Here is a 16,997-nt window from a genome sequence, read left to right as displayed (position 1 = left end):
ATAACATGTTAATTTGATGCATTTATTTATTGTAATATAACTGCCATCGTAACGATAATAAGTACCTATATCACATTATGTAATTATCCTTTCTTTTTGGTAGGAATAATTAAGTTTTAGTTTCTTAGCAAGTTTGATTATTATAATACAATATTGTTGTCTATACTCACTGACCTGTTCTTTACATCTCTAGGACTTTTTTACTGCTCATTGTAAGTCTGTACCCTTAAACATCACCTGTCCTGTCCCCCTACCTCCATTAATATTACTTTTAATAGTTAATGTTTACTCAGCACTTACTATATATTTAACACCATGCTAATGTGCTTTACATGCACTATCTCATTCAATCCTCAACCTAGACCTTAGGCCCTATTATGTCCTATTCTACAGATAATACAAATCAAAGCATCATGGGTTAAATAACCTTCCTGATCACACAGCTAGTAAATGTCAGGCCTCAAACTCAGGTGTGAATCAAAACCCATATTGTTAGCCACTATTATATGGTGCAGTCACATGAGGTAATGTCACTTTGTGGAAAATGCTTATGACATTTGAAGCCAAAGCTGCATCTATATTATGGTTCGACTATATTTAAAAATATACATAGAAAAAGAAGAAAGAAAATACATTAATATGTTAGCAGTAAAATTATCTCTGGGTTGAATGACTGCTATTCTTCCTCTCTCATAATATTTCTCCACATCAAAAAAAATGAAGTAATGTTTAGTGTGCTGTGGATAAAACTGGTATACTTATAAATGTAAATGAATAAAACCTTCTTAGAAAGCAATATGGGAATACGTATTGTGAAGATGTTCCTGCCCACTGACTAAGGAATTTATCCCAAGGATATCATTCAAAATAAACATGAAGAGGATCTTTGTGTATATGCTATATACTATGCTATGCTATACAAGCAAAGAAACTAGAAAGCATATAGATTTCCAACAATATGGAAATAAGCAAATTAGGATACTGAATAGATCAAAACATGTAAAAATTTTCTAAAACAATAGGGTTCTTATTTTAGGGCAGAAGGATTATAAGTGATCTTTTTTCCTTATTAAAATTTTTCTTGGACTTCCCTGGTGGTGCAGTGGTTAAGAATCCTCCTGCCAATGCAGGGGACACGGGTTCGAGCCCTGATCCGGGAGGATCCCACGTGCCGCGGAGCAACTAAGTCCGTGCGCCACAACTACTGAGCCCACGTGCCACAACTACTGAAGCCCACGTGCCTAGGGCCCGTTCTCGCAACAATAGAAGCCACCGCAATGAGAAGCCCGTGCACCGCAATGAAGAGTAGCCCCCGCTCACCGCAACTAGAGAAAGCCCACGCACAGCAACGAAGACCCAACACAGCCAAAAATAAATACATAAATACGTAAACAAATAAACTAAAAAAATTTTTTTCCCTACTGAAAATTTAAATAAATTTTTTCCATTAATAATTTATATCTCTAAGTTTTCTCAGTTTGTTGCAATAACCTTGCTATCAATAAGTTATTGTGGTTTCTCATATTCAATCCTATCTATAAGAATCTTAACGTATTTCACCAAATAGTTCACTAGTTGATATTAACAGAAGTTTTTTCAATTTTCAGAGGAAATATTATAAAGGAAAACAAGGTATTAAATGCTTATTTCTTTCTGGCAGTAGTTAAATCAAATTGGTTAACAGAAGCCAGGGTAAGAAAATTGATTCTGGAAAAATTGAACTTTAATCAAATCTATGCTGTATGCCTGGTAATTTCTTCCCTCTCCTTAACTGGCTGCTTCAATTTCATTCATGTTTCCTGGAATTAAAAGTTTCCAGGGGCAGAGATTAATTTAAATTTTTACCAGTGCTCTTTCAAACAAGATACTAATGATTTCAATTTTGCAGTGTTTGTTCTATCAAAAGTGAACCAGGACACAGGCCAAAAATACCTCTTGGCTAAATGAGGAAATGAGGAGTAATAAAAAATGTGGATAATTAATTTGGTCAGGACTTACTCCAGGTACAGAGGCGATCATCTGCTTGCTCAGGATTGTTGACTCAGCTAGTTTGGTTCCAGCATCTGCACAAATAAACTAATAAGAAATTGAAAGGATAATTATTTTTAAGAGCATTTGGACAGTAATAAGTAATTTGTAATTTTATTAACTTGGCTTAAATTCATTAGCGTTTACTTTGGTGACAATCTGCCCTAGATATATGGGACTTGCTAGTCATGAAAGTTCATTCCTACCAGAAATTCAGAATCATAGTACTGGGATTAACACACAGATTCTCACTTTAACCAGACAGTAGTTCAGTGGCACTGAAATGCCACATTCAGTCAAGGAAGAAAGGAAAGATGTCAGCATTGTCAGATTTATTCTGAAGTCATGCTATTTATTCTTCAGCACTTTTTGACAGTTCCTGAATTTTCATAGATTTTCCGGACTTCTATCATTATACCATATATTTAGACTGAAAACAGAAAAACAGTCAACTTCAGAGTGAGGACTGTACCTGTTTCTTCCCCTCCGAGGCCCCTCAGTATCTGGTCTTTCTCCTCCCACTTCATTCACGCCTATCCTCTGTGCTGATAATGACCCCCGCTCCCTCTCTGTGTCCCCACAGGACTTTCCACACATTTCCACTGTACAGTCATCACATCAGGTTGCAACGATCTACAAGTCTATTTCTCAACCGGCTACAAGCTCTTCGAGACCACAGATTTGATGCAGCTCACTCCTGGCACTAGCTTCATGCCTGACATCTCGGAGGGGCTCAGCAAGAGTTTGTGAAATGAGATGATTAATCAGGTATGACTCGAGATCATAGTGAGGATGGATTTGTCAGCTTACAACCTGATTTGCTTCATTACAGACTTTTACAGGTGTTTCCCACTTAATGCAATGCCCAACTATTTATTAATGGTTTTAGGGGAAAAGTTAAACATGAAGTCTGTAGAGTTTGCTATGAGCAGCTAGATCCTGGTTAGTTTCTCTTTCCTGGCCTCTGGCCCCAGTGACTTGAGGATCCAAAGCTGCTGCTATCCAGAGCTCAGAGGTTCTGAAAGAAGCTTTGACCCTGACAGCTCTTCCTTCTAATTCATTCCACTCTCATACTGGAAGAGCATGGTAAATTTAGGTAGATCAGCCAGGCAGGCATGGTCCCCATCAAACTGAGGAGAAGCAGTACGGATCGGGGTAGTAGAAAAAGTCTCAAGGAGGACGAGGAACAAAACCCAGCATGTTGTCAGGTTAGCCAGAGATTGGAATCTAAGCGTTATTAACAGGCAGCAGATTTTGGCCAATAAGGTGAAGCTCTAACCTCAAAAGACTTCCTGAGGGTCAGGGGCCTGTAGACTTCTCATCTGGGGCCATGAGCTGGTTTTCAAGTGTGGGAGAGGCGGTCCTCCCTGAAAGGTATTTCGGGACAGGTAACCGAGCTGGAGCTGAGACGACAGCAAGCAGAGCTGTCCCTGAAAGTCGCATGGCAGGAGTGGACACAAATCTCCAGGCTCACATCCTATCCTCTCCTTTGGCCTCGCAGACAGTTAGAGAAAGCTGAAGAATCTATTTGGCTATTAACTCTGAAGACCAGCTAGTAACGTCTAGGGAACACCTAAAATTTTCTATTATTTTATTCAAGAATGCTTATGCCTGCTCTCCTAACTTGGACTTATTTCTAATAAGAAAAAGTAAATAAATGAGGATAAATAATAATAATGAAGCCTACAACCTTGGCAAACCTCTAAGTAAAAAAGGAAAATATTTGAGAGACTTCTCTGGTGGTCCAGTGGTTACGACTCCACACTTCCACTGAAGGGGGCACAGGTTTGATCCTTGGTGGGGGAACTAGGATCCCGCAAGCCACACAGCACGGCCAAAAATTTTTTTTAAAAAAGTAAAATATTTGATAGAGGTACATAGTGAAAAGAAGGAACACTCCCAACCTCCTGGCAGATACTGCATGTTTTCCCATAAAATGTATTTTCAAAAGCTATCAGAGTCTGCCATCTAAGACAAACGACTTATAATAAGTTCCAAAACGTCTGTCAGGACTCCAACGTTTTAATTAATTTCTTTACAGCAGAACCAAGAGACTGCACAGCTAAGAGAGGCCAAAAGAAAAGAGAGAGATGCATCTAACTGTGAGTGAAGCGGGTAGGAGTCCTCTGCAGTATCCTATGTAAGGATGGTGCAAACCCTGACCCCTAAAGTATGCTTGCAAGCCTGGCTGTGCCCCTAAGGGCAAGAGAAAATTTGTGAAGAAGCAAAATTTCAGGTGTCTGTATCTCCCTCAGCAGAAGCCTTTCTCCCTCACCAAACTCAGGTTAGAGCTTCACCTTATTGAGTAGCATAACGTTAGCAGGTTGTCAGCCATGTGGTGTTAAGATTTGAGGCCAAATTCAAATGTCCGGTCTGCGAGAGCTAATAGATAACTTCAAAAGTCAGAATTAATTTTTTTAAAAAATCACTCTAAAAGTTATGGAGGTGTCTCAGAGAGTCTGGTGTACTAAAAGGCATAAAAGTACATAAACCTCTAAAATCATCTACTATTTTTTATCAATGTCTTTTCCTCCAGTGTAATTTTACATAATATGTATGACTAAAGCCTTAATAAACCTTTCTGTCTTCATTTTATATAGCTGCCAACTGAAAAACTCCATTATTATTTTATAGAGTTATTCAAAATATAAAGATATAACAAAATCAGAGGGAAAATGAATGATAGCTATAGAAGGAAGAATTCGGTACTTTTAGATAGAAATATGCCACTGAAATAGGCACTCCCGCATGAATACAAGAGAAACGCAATACCCATTATGTGTCATTACTAAAATCATTATCAAAATGATACTCAAATAGGGTCGCCACCTCTCCTCCCAGAGAGCGATCAGATTATTACTAATGCAACAAATATTAATTAACCCACATCAATAGTATCTGGTAATTAAAAACAAAGGCAGTAACTCTGCCGTTTCTTTGTCCTCCAGCCCACAACTAAACTATCTTTAAAAGAAAACCTTTCACCCACATGATTTCTCACAGCTTGAATATGCAGGTGTATCCCACACAGTGGGAGTGTTACATGCAAATTAGCAGAACGTCTACCCTTGACACATAATAGGAGCTGAGGAAATTCTTTTGGATTTGAGCCTATGTAGATTTTATGGTAGCTTTCAATGAGTTATCACCCTATTATGAAAACTCTAATCCATCCTGAGAACAATAATAATAGCTTATTACACATAAAATATCTACAGCATGCCAGCAGAAGAGAAAATGTTATAAGTGAAAGAAAAATGTCAACAGATCTGAATTAAAACAAGATAGGGCCTCTGTCCAAAGTATAAAAGGAGAACTACACCCTAATGGTCAACAATAGTAGATTCTGAAGAATACATATATTTTTTCTATTTGGAAAATTCTTTCCTGTCTCCATGCCTCTTTTTCCTTTTTTTTTAAAAAATCCACTCGAACATTTAAGGCCACCTGATTGTATATGTAAGTTAAAACAAATAACAGGGGTGATGGCTGAACAACCATAATATAGCAGACTGGGAGATACCCCAGAGTGCCAGCCTCCAGGAAGAAGTTCTAGAAACTGAAAACCAGATTGGTACCTGTCACTGCCTTGAAATGTTTAGAACCTGAATGACCCTGCATCCCTTGGGCAAGTGTTCCATTGTCCTTTAAAGGAACACTCCTACTGCCAGAGTACTTGGTAAACAACAAAAGTATGGTTTACCCATGACAAGAATTATAAACAGCCTCATATCCATGAACTCATCTATCTACTAAGTTATTAATTAGAGAAGTACAATAGTAGAGGGATATCCTAGTGGTTCCCTGTGGGGTGAAAGAACGAATGGTAAATCCAAGGTCTGAGCAACTGACTCTCTTCTCGCTAATGGGGCTAGTGTCACTCAGGATGGATCACCAGGGGACTTTTTTTTTTTTTTTTACTTCTAAGCTTTAAGAAATTTATCTTTTGTAAAATTTTATACTGGAGTGTAGTTGATTAACAATGTTGTGTTAGTTTCAGGTGTACAGCAAAGTGATTCAGTTATACATATATATGTAGCTGTTCTTTTTCAAATGCTTTTCCCATTTAGGTTGTTACATAATATTGAGTAGAGTTCCCTGTGCTATACAGTAGGTCCTTGTTGGTTATCCATTTTAAATACAGCAGCAGTGTGTACATGTCAGTCCCAAACTCCCAATCTATCCCTCTCTCTCACCCTTCCCACCAAGGGACTTTTTCCTTCCAGTTGTTACTTTCTTTTCTTTTTCCAAGTTGCATTTTCAGTTAAACACAGCCGTCTCCAGTGTCCTGAGATGATGGTCATGATATCCAAGAAGGAAGTCACTGTCTGCCCCAGACACATTGTCTGTTCATATTGTGAATCTGGTCTTCCAGGTACCAGGAACTGACACTGCCCACCAGTAAAGGGGAAAGCTTCTCTCTGACTCCATGCTAGATTCTCTGGTTTAAGAGAAACTACCAGAGAACAGGCTACCACTTCTGCTACCCGCTTGAACATTTGTCAAGGGCAAGAGAAAAAGGAACGGGGAAACCCTGCAGAAAGATGCACCGCTTTCTGTAGAGAGACAAAAGATGCTTCTCCCTCATCCCATGAGTGGCCCCGTGGCAGACTTTTCTCCACAACTTAGCCAGGAAGCACAGCAGGGAAAAGGGAACTACTTTTGTTTTTTTTAAGGTATGACTCACTTTTATTTCTCTCAGTAATTTTTTCATTACTGGTTTATTCTGAGTTTATAGAACAAGGATATGTTACTTCAAAATGGCATGGTGTTTAACATTTTTTGTTGGAGAAGGTCGAAATATTATTCACTAGGTTGTTCCTCATGGGCATGATCTCAAAATGTCCCCCCAGAGATCTCTTTGATCTAAATAATTTTACAATTTGATTTTTCAATTTAACTTAATGACTCAATGACAAATACATATTTGTTTTTAAAGATGAAAATGTTATACATTTGAAATGGCATGAGAGAAACCAAAATACACAGAAGAATTTACCTTTTTGTCTTCTTTCTTCCTAAAGCTAATTTGTGTTTGTTATTTATTCACCTAGCTGCGATGCAATAATCACTGTTTTCATGGTCTCCTTAAGCACTGAGCAATTTAAACTGTCAGTGTTCTTTCACTGTCTTGTGACAAGTGCTCATTACAGCCAGCTAATGTACTTCAGAGAAAAACCCGCCCCCAGCTGCAGTCACAAAGTGGGGAGCTAGAACCCAAGAGGATCGACCACACGGACCTGCTCCGCTCCAGACGGAGGGCAATCAAGGGACCAGCCTCTGAGGCCCGCAGGAAAGCACCTTCAGGGCCTGGAAACTGAGGTTGCTTTGAGGTGGCATGTCCCCAGTCTAAACGCTCTCAGAAGCAAGTGACTTCCAGACACTGTCAAGCTGCTGGCCTTACCTCTCTCGAGGGCTACTTCACTAAGCCTAGTTCACCTGCCCTCTCCTCCAAACCAGGGCTGATCTTATTAACCTTTATGGTCAGTTGCATCAAAGTTACTTGTACTCAAAGGTGGTGTTGCTGCTGATGTGTCAAGAGGTAGGACTGGCCAATGGCAATCCCCTGGAAGAGATTCAATCTGTCTCTTCTTAGGAACACAGACATTTCCTTTCCAAAGCTATGCTTTGCTTCTGTCTCCCTCTTGGGCTGTCCAGCATCTTGGTACCATGGGAGCCATTTCACTCCGACTATATCATGCCCAACATCCACTGCCATCACTTTCCAGCAGTCACTCCTCTCAGAAAGCATCATTGTGCCTGGGACAGCTCTTTAAACATGACTTAAGACCATTCTTCACTGAAAGTATACCAACTCTTTATTAAATCTCAAGCCTTTGAGAAAAACTCCGTTCTGTTCCCAAGGATTACTTGGGTATAAGGTGGGGGAGAAGGGGACCAGTTAGTGGGTATTAAATGGTTAATGACAAGGTATTCCTCCTCTTCTCCCGGGTAAACCCCCAAACTTGTGCACACCCTTCAAAAACATACAATCCCTTTTCTACACCACTTCCCTACTCAGTACACACCTCTGCTACCGTACCCATTACACTGCGTTGGGAATTTTTGTTTCGATGTCAGCTACTCCTATCAGACAGGAAACTCCTGGGAGGAAGGGGCCATGACTTATTCATCTCTGTTTCCCCAGCACCTGGGCCAGGTCAGGGCTCCTAACGGTTAATGAGCTTTCCTCCATTTCCCAGGCTGAGCTGGCCACTCCCTCCTCTACAGTAGTTTATATACTGTACAGACTGTCAGTATACTGGTTAGCACGTTATAAGGGTAGGGCCTATGCCTTTATATCTCTATATCCCCAGAACCTAGCCGAAGATAGGTGGTCAGTAAATATTTGTAGTGGGAAATAATGCTGAATAGTCAAATATGGCCAGATGATGGAAGACCTTGACAATTCGGGTACCACAAGGTCACTGGAGGTTTTCGATGCACAGGGTGATATGATAAAAAGCAGAGTTTTAGCAAAATTCCTCTAGGCAGCCATAGGCTATAAGACTGGATTGATGTGGAGAGAAATGAACGGTGCAAAACGCTAAGAGCTATTAACGATAATCTGGGCAAGTGATGGGCGGGGCCTGACTAGGCTGTGCTCTATACTGATTAGACCCTGTGGTCAGGTGCTTACACTACTTATGCCAGCTGTGTGATCTTGGGCTAGTCACTGAACCCGCCCCCCCCCAACCGCAGTCTCCTCATCTGCGATACAGGACCAATTCCTCTCACGGTTGAAGCAGTGAGGGGGATATATAAAACCCCAGCATGCTGCCTGGCACTTAATAGGTGCTCCATTAATTTCCCCTTCTCCCTCATCTCTCCAAATGACCCCAAGGTACCTAAGATTCAGGGAAACCTGTCTAGTTCCTTGATATCAAGCTCCATTTTCCTTCATTCATTGAAGCTCAACCTTGTAGGCCCAGACTCTGGGACTGGCCATAACGCTCCGCAAGGAGAACTGAAACAGCTGTGACACACTTCCTGGGTACTTTGCACAAAGGCAGTCTGAATGATACCCTGATCCCAGCTGCAGCTCACGACCAAGTCTTTAAAACCAGGCTCAACCTTTGGGGTAAGTGGCAGGATCCCAGTTTACCTGATCCCTTGCTGACACCCCTGGCATGGCCAGCCTTTTTCTAAACCCATCCTCATGTGGTTATTCCTAAATTTATTCCATCTTTCTGCTGAAGCCCCCCTTTATTGCTTGAAGATGGTCAGGTTCTGGTGCTGAACTCCAACCCCAGGCAGAGTTTGGCCTACACCCACCAGTCCTTTGTGACCCAGTTCAAATGCCACTTCCTTCATGAAGTCTTCCCTGATTTCACACCATATGAGGTAAGATGCCTCCTGCTCTTAACTCCCCCCTAGGACTTTACCTACATCTCTCTCTCACTCATGGCACTAATCGTAGCCTGTCTTGTGTGATCAAAACCTGCACACTGGGCTTCCCTGGTGGCGCAGTGGTTGAGAGTCCGCCTGCCGATGCAGGGGACACGGGTTCGTGCCCCTATCCCGGAAGATCCCACATGCCGCGCAGCGGCTGGGCCCGCGAGCCATGGCCGCGGAGCCTGTGTGTCCGGAGCCTGTGCTCCGCAACAGAAGAGGCCACAACAGTGAGAGGCCCGCGTACAGCAAAAAAAAAAAAAAAAAAAACCTGCACACTTGCCTAAGATGCTGAGCTTAGGATGCCAGGGATGGAGAGCTAGAGCCTCTCGTAAGCAGCCCTACAACCAAAAGCATTAATCTCTGCAAGTTCTCTAGAGCCTGCCTGGTATGTGTTCAAGCCCTGCCCCCTGCCTTAGGGCTCCCGTGGTGCTGGTTCTTTCACACCCACATCCCACCCTGGTTGGACTCAGTCCGTCCTGCCTTTTGACCATATCTGGCTGGGCCCACCCTCACTTTCAGTTCTGCTTCACAGAGATTTGGCGACCCATCCATACTCATGCGACTCCGCGATCAGACCTCAGCCTCCGGGTCGCTCATTTTTGGCTTCGTTAGTCCTGCCTCAGCTCTGGTAGCCATTAATGGGCTGCCCCTCCAACCTACTGGACCATAAACTTCTCGCGGACACATTATTGTTTCATTCTTCTTTTTTGTCTTTCACAGAACTAGTTCCACAGTAGGAACAAAATAAATACTCATTTTCTGGTCTTTTTTAGCCAGTGGAAGTGCCAAGTGCATAGTGATAAACAGATCATGGCTCACGTAAGATATATTATTTCTTATCTCTGGACAGACATTTAATTTATGCATATGTCCCACACCTTCCTTAAATTTTCCAAACGTAAATGAATTTCATGAAAAGTGAAATGAGGCATAAGCCTACCTGGACAAGCAGAAGGAGGTTTGTATCCGGTAAAGGAGATTTGAGCTTCAGCGCCTGCAGGAGTTCTAGAACAACACTACGAGACAAATAGAATTTATCCCTCTCCTAAACAAAACAAGAGAGAAGAAGGTAAGCGAATTTCTAAAACTTCAATTAGGATAGATCTATGTCAAAAGAGCTTCCAAAAGATTCACAGATCAGAAATAAAAAACAGTATTTTAAAATGCATAATGAACTGTCCTTAAGAAACAAACCCAAGAAAAAAGAAAAAGGGCATTTTTGTGCTTGTAATGAGTTTAGTGAAGCCCTGAGAACACATAATTTAACGGGTAAGAAAAAGATAGGCTACCTCTTAAAGACTGAAACCACGAGATTTGGTTCTTATTCACAGGGAGAGGTTCCAAGAACTGCAGAAACTAAACAAATCTAAAAGGACTTTTTTCGATAGAAAATGATTTAGAGAAAAACATGTAACAGTGTTGAAAGGCTCTCATATCCTCTCAAAAGGAACTTACTTTTTAAGTGGACTATTTCAAGCATACAGAAAAAGAGAGAGATGGAATGTATCATCTACCTATTACCCATCTTTGTTAAATCATAGCATTTTGCTTTATTTGATTTAATACTTTTTATCAAAAATCAAACATCACAGAAATAGTTGAAGCTACCTATACAGGGCTCTCTTTTCTTTCTCCCTTCCTTGAAATAGCCACTATTTTGAATCTGGTGCTTATTATTTCATGTACTACACTTTTACTACATATGTATACCTCCATTATAAGGCTTACTATTATTTTTGCTTGTTTTTAACTTTCTATAATGGTATCATACAATGCATATCTTTCTGCAACTTATCATTTTTTACTCCATTATATTTTTGAAGTGAGTCCCTGTTGATACATATAGTTCTCATTCTTTCAACTAAACAGCTTAATGATGTTTTATTGTATGAACATACTGAAATTCATTGATCTGTCCTTGTTAATGCAATGCTAGAATATTTTCAATTTTGTAAGCTTTATTTATTGTCAAATATAGCACACATGCAGAAAAGTACATAAAATATAAGTGAACAGATAAACAGATTAGCATAGATTGAACACTCATGTAATCAGCACCCAAGTCGAGTACACATCACAAGCACCTTATAAGTCCCCTGTGTGTCCTTTCTTGATCATAACCAACTTATTGGAGACCCTGTAGGTCTGTATCCACTGTCTTTTCCTTCTATGCATTCTCACTTGTGGTGTCTTGCCTCCTCATATGTCTGGTTATCTTTGCATGTTGCATCCTTTATTTTAAAAATATTTTTAGAAATAATTTGAGGCCTGAAATGTTATCTTCCTCCAAAGAGCTTTCTGTTCATTTTTTACCAGGTACTGGAAGCACTAGTGATCCAGGGTTGCCTTAATACACATACAAACCTTGTAATAACTTATCTTGGGCCACCAAAGATCTGGACAGGGATCTGTGTCCATGTGAGGACAACTTTACTTCTGGGTTATCTTTACTTAGTGGTCCCAGCCAAAAGGTGCAGGAGGTGCAGGATCAGAGAGTCTCCATTCTTGGGAGGTCCTGGATTCTGACTTCTTTCCCCCTAGCCTCCTGGATCTTCCAGAATTGTCACATCTTTCAGATAGGCAAACATCCCCAGAGCACAAAAAGGTCGTCAGTGGTAGGCTCACATCTCTGCATTTCTGTGTTCTCTCAGATCTTAGCCTGGTAATTCTATATCTGGTTAGCATTTTGATGATTTTTTAAAGTTTTCAGAGAATAGTTTGTTCACTTTTTAAAGAAACTTTTCAAATCCAGTGGGAGGATACATTCAAATTATCTAGTCCATCAGTATCAGGAGAGAAAGCCTAGTATATTTATTGGAATTATACTAAATGTATAGGTTATTTTGTGAGAATTAGCTATCTTTATTATGCTGGGTCCTCATTCACGAACATGAGATCTGTCTCCATTTATTTAACGTTGTTTAATAAAATTTTCTGGTTATCTCCATAAGATTCTTGCATATTTTTGTTAGATTCATTTTTTGTTGCCACAATAAATGCTATTTTTGAAGTATATTTTATAATCATTTGTAGCTGAATAATTAAAGGTAGATGATTTCTGGGTATTCATTTGTATCAGCATCCTTGCTAAACTCTCATAAAAGTTATAAAAAGGTGTCTATAGATAGATTCTCTTCAGTTCATTTGTAATCACATCATCTGTGAAAAGGAAGAGTTTTTTCCCTTTCTAATCCTTATACTTTGATTTGTTCTTCCTGTCTTACTCAACTGAGCAGGACCTCCAGAACCATAGGAAATAGAAGCAATGATAATGGCCATTCTTGTCTTACTTCTGATTTTAAAGGGACTACTGTTGGCATTTCACCATAAGTATAACGTTTCCTAGAGATTTCTGGTAGACATCCTTTATCAAGTTATCCCTTTTACTCTTAGTTTGACAAGATTTATCATAAATGGATGTTGAATTATATAGAAGGCTACTTTTGTATCTCTTGAGATAATGATAAAAGCTTTTCCTCCTTTAATCTGACAACATGGTAACATAAATAGATATTCTAATATTTAAACCAATTTTATATTACAAGAAAATCCTCACTAGGTCATGAGGCTTTTGTTTTTTTTAATTTTTTAAATTGAAGTGTAGTTGGCGTACAATACTATATAAGTTCCAGGGGAACAATATATTTATTCACAATTTTTAAAGGTTACACTCCATTTATAGTTATTATAAAATATTTCCTATATTCCCCATGTTGTACAATATATCCTTATATTTTATACATAATAGTTTGTACCTCTTAATCCCCTACCCCTATATTGTCCCTTCCCACTTCCCTCTCCCCACTGGTAACCACTAGTTTGTTCTCTGTATCTGTGAGTCTGCTTCTTTTTTGTTATATTCACTAGTTTGTCGTGTTTTTAGATTCCACATATAAGTGATATCATACAGTATTTGTCTTTGTTTGTCTGATATACTTCACTTAGCATAATGCCCTCCAAGTCCATCCATGTTGCTGCAAATGGCAGAATTTCATTCTTTTTTATGGCTGAGCGTGAGGCTTTATTTTTAATGCATTAACTTGGGATTATTCATTCAGAATTTTTGCATCTTTGAAGTATAACTGGCCTATAATTTTCCTTTCCCCTATTGCCCTTGTCTGGTTGGTATCAAAATTCTATTGGCCTCATAAAATATGTTGCAAATTGTTCCCTTTTTTTCTATTCTCTGTTTTAGTTTGCATAAAGTAGAGCTCAATCTGCTCCTTAAATGTTTAACTAAAGTTGTCTTTAAAATTGGAATTGTTTTTAAACATAAAATAGATAGCTAGTGGGAAGCAGCCGCATAGCACAGGGAGATCAGCTCGGTGCTTTGTGACCACCTAGAGGGGTGGGATAGGGAGGGTGGGAGGGAGGGAGACGCAAGAGGGAAGAGATATGGGAACATATGTATATGTATAACTGATTCACTTTGTTATAAAGCAGAAACTAACATACCATTGTAAAGCAATTATACTCCAATAAAGGTGTTAAAAAAAAAGTTGAAATGGTTTTTAACTACTGATTCCATTTTTTCATCATTTAAGTCTAGCCATCTTTTTTCTGATTGTTACATATTACATTTTTTCTAGAAAATTGTCCCTATTTCCCAAGATTTTAAATTTACTGGCTAAATCTTCTCTTCATATCCTTCATCTCTTTATCTCCCTTTGCTGCATGCTATATAATTTCTTCAGATCTATTTTCATTTCACTAAATCCCTCTTTGGCTATGTCTAATTTGCTCTCTAACCTGTCCACTGAGTTTTTTTTATGTCAATGACTATTTCATTTCTAGAATTTCTACTTTGTTCAAATCTATCTGGTTTTTTTTTAAGTGACTAGATCTTTTCTCAAGTTTTTAATTCATCTTTTAATGCTTATCATTCAGAGTATGTTTTTATAGTCTCTATCACATTGTTCTAATATTGGAAGTTCTTAGGGGGAATAATCTTGATTTTTGTTGACTATGCTAAAGTAGCTCATGGTGGATTATTTCTTCACATGTTTTGTAATTTTAGATCATGATCTCATGTTCATCCAGATTTTAATTATGGGAATCCTGTTGGGCCTAGGTTGAAGGCATATCCCTCCAGAGAGGTTTGAGGATTGATTCTGAGCTTGCTTCTGCCAGACACTCCAATGCAATTACTTGCCCAGCACCAATTTATTTGACTTTTGGGGGTTCACAGAGCATGCAGGTATTACAAATTCAAAATCTAAACATGTTCAAAGATAGGCTCATGTTAGTAATTCTCAAGGGAAACTACAAATCTTTCAGTTCCCAGGCTCAGACAGAGCCCATTGTTTGTCACCTCCATATAAGAATATATCCTTTCCAAATCAAACTTTTCTCAAACATATAGCCTTTCAAGGGTTCTGGCTTTCTCTTGGGGACAACTCAGCTCCAACTCCCAGCCTGAAATAGTCCCAAGACTTCATTTCCTTTCTCTGTATGGGCTTTAAAACTCAAGTCACTAAGGAATATAACAAAAAAGAAACCGACTCTCAGACATAGAGAACCAACTAGTGGTTACCAGTGGAGAAAGGGAAAGGGGTAGGGGATTAAGAGGTACAAACTATTGGGTATAAAATAAGCTACAAGGATATATTGTACAACACAGGGAATATAGCCAATTTTTATAATAACTATAAATGGAGTATAACCTTTAAAAATTGTGACTCACTATATTGTACACCTGGAACTTATATAATATTGTATATCAACCATACTTCAATTAAAAACAAAAAACTCAAGCTACTAAGTTACCAAAACAATCAACTTCTCTACCCCAAGACTGCTACAATATCAGCTTATATGTTGACCACTCTGGTTCTCAATTCCCTTTTCATTTTTTCAACTTTCATTCTAATAAAATTTGCTATATATTTAAAATCATGTTTATTACATTTCATCCATCACTTCTAGCATTTTAAGTGGGACAGTTTTCAAGTTATCAAGACTGCCCAATTGCCAAATAGTCTCCAAAGCTGTTACCTTTCCATGTCTTTTCTTGGGCATATGAAAAGATGCTCAACATCACTAATTATTAGAGAAATGCAAATCAAAACTACAGTGAGGTATCACCTCACACCAGTCAGAATGGCCATTATCAAAAAAATCTAGAAACAATAAATGCTGGAAAGGGTGTGGTGAAAAGGGAGCCCTCTTGCACTGTTGGTGGGAATGTAAATTGATACAACCACTATGGAAAACAGTATGGAGGTTCCTTAAAAAACTAAAAATGAATGAAGAAGGGTAGATGACAACAGGAAGAGAGAGGCCACTAAAGTTATGATAGATTATGAGGGGATATAATGCATAATGAATATTTAAGACCAAAAATATCTTGAATTCAAAATAGTGGAAGGTCCACGGTCATCAATACTTATAGTACACAGCATAGAAAGTACAAACTCATTATGATTCCTCCTCTATAAAATATATAATTTAAACACATCAAACATAAAGAAAATTAAGAAATAAAATGACTTCTAAAAATAGAATATCTTTTCATTGTATTTGCTGTTGTGTCTTTTTTTTTAAGTGAAAAAAAGAAAAAAGTTATTTTTCAGGAAGGATTTGAAAGAAGAAAAAACTACTGATTATTTTCGTAGTTAGAAAACATATTGTTCCAGGCAGAGTAATAAACAGTTTATAATCATAAAGATTAAAGGGAAGGTTATCATGAAACACTTAACATGGTGGAATGGACACAAGATGGTAAGAAAGGAGACAAGGGTGTTTTAAATAGAATGAAAACCTTGATAAAAATTAGATTTTTAGGAGAAATTAAGGGCTTGTAGAAGTAGACAACGTGAATAAAGGAGTATTCTGAATGTTTAAGAGGGAACAACAGAAACAGAAACCCTATTGAAAATAAACTTGGAAAATTTGGAAATTGGAAAAGTAACATTTGCACATTGTTCTTAAGGACAGAAACGCTCTCAATTTGTCCTGCCTCTGCTTTTCCATTAGGATAGTGTCTATCAGCACCAACAAGGCTGCTATATGCACTGGGCAAGCAGTACTTTTCCACTTCCTCAGTAGTGGGGCAGGGGATACTAAAGATAATGCAATAGAGAGACCATTATCAAAGCAAGATGACAAAAGATGAGATTACAGTCTCAGAGGCCAAGAACCCAGAACTGGGGAGACAGACAAATGATGAGAATTAAGGCGCTCTCCACAGGCTTTTACAAATGACAAGCTGATATTTTTCTACTTTGGGTATAAAATTGATATGTACTGATGGCTTGCCCACTAATCATAGGATGGTGAACTTGAAAAGGACATTAGAGGTCATTTAGACCATTATCTCATTTCATTCAAAATACCTCTTCTCCTCTAAACCATATGACTCTCAGTTCTCCAAATTTGCATATATAACGTATAGTTTATATATTTGTGTGTGCAAAGTGTTTCCTTCTAATGATTTTTATTAGACCTCAGTAGAATTACTCACTTTTAACTATACTGAGGCAATTAACCTAAGAGGGATTTGATACTGATTAGAAAGAATATGTTTCTGTCAGTTTTTGTTTCCCAGGGACACATAAACACACATGCAACCTTAC

At 38.7% G+C, this 16,997-nt stretch overlaps 1 protein-coding gene across 4 annotated transcripts in view; it reads right to left on the bottom strand.

Annotated features, from left to right (window-relative positions):
- Positions 1-16,997, bottom strand: part of UNC79 (unc-79 homolog, NALCN channel complex subunit) — a gene marked incomplete at its 3' end in the record, with an annotated part of 213,226 nt that overhangs the window by 25,520 nt on the left and 170,709 nt on the right. For all 4 annotated transcript variants that reach the window (XM_082619521.1, XM_082619522.1, XM_082619523.1 and 1 more), the window contains 2 exons: positions 10,364-10,468; positions 1,999-2,076 (listed from right to left, as the gene is read on the bottom strand). In XM_082619521.1, the coding sequence (XP_082475647.1) occupies positions 1,999-2,076; positions 10,364-10,468 (183 nt within the window). The remainder of the gene's footprint in view (positions 1-1,998; positions 2,077-10,363; positions 10,469-16,997) is intronic.

Source organism: Mesoplodon mirus (genome assembly GCF_964341445.2).
Source record: "Mesoplodon mirus genome assembly, chromosome: 4".
Taxonomy (NCBI): domain Eukaryota; kingdom Metazoa; phylum Chordata; class Mammalia; order Artiodactyla; family Ziphiidae; genus Mesoplodon; species Mesoplodon mirus.
This window is presented reverse-complemented; position numbering and strand designations above follow the sequence as displayed.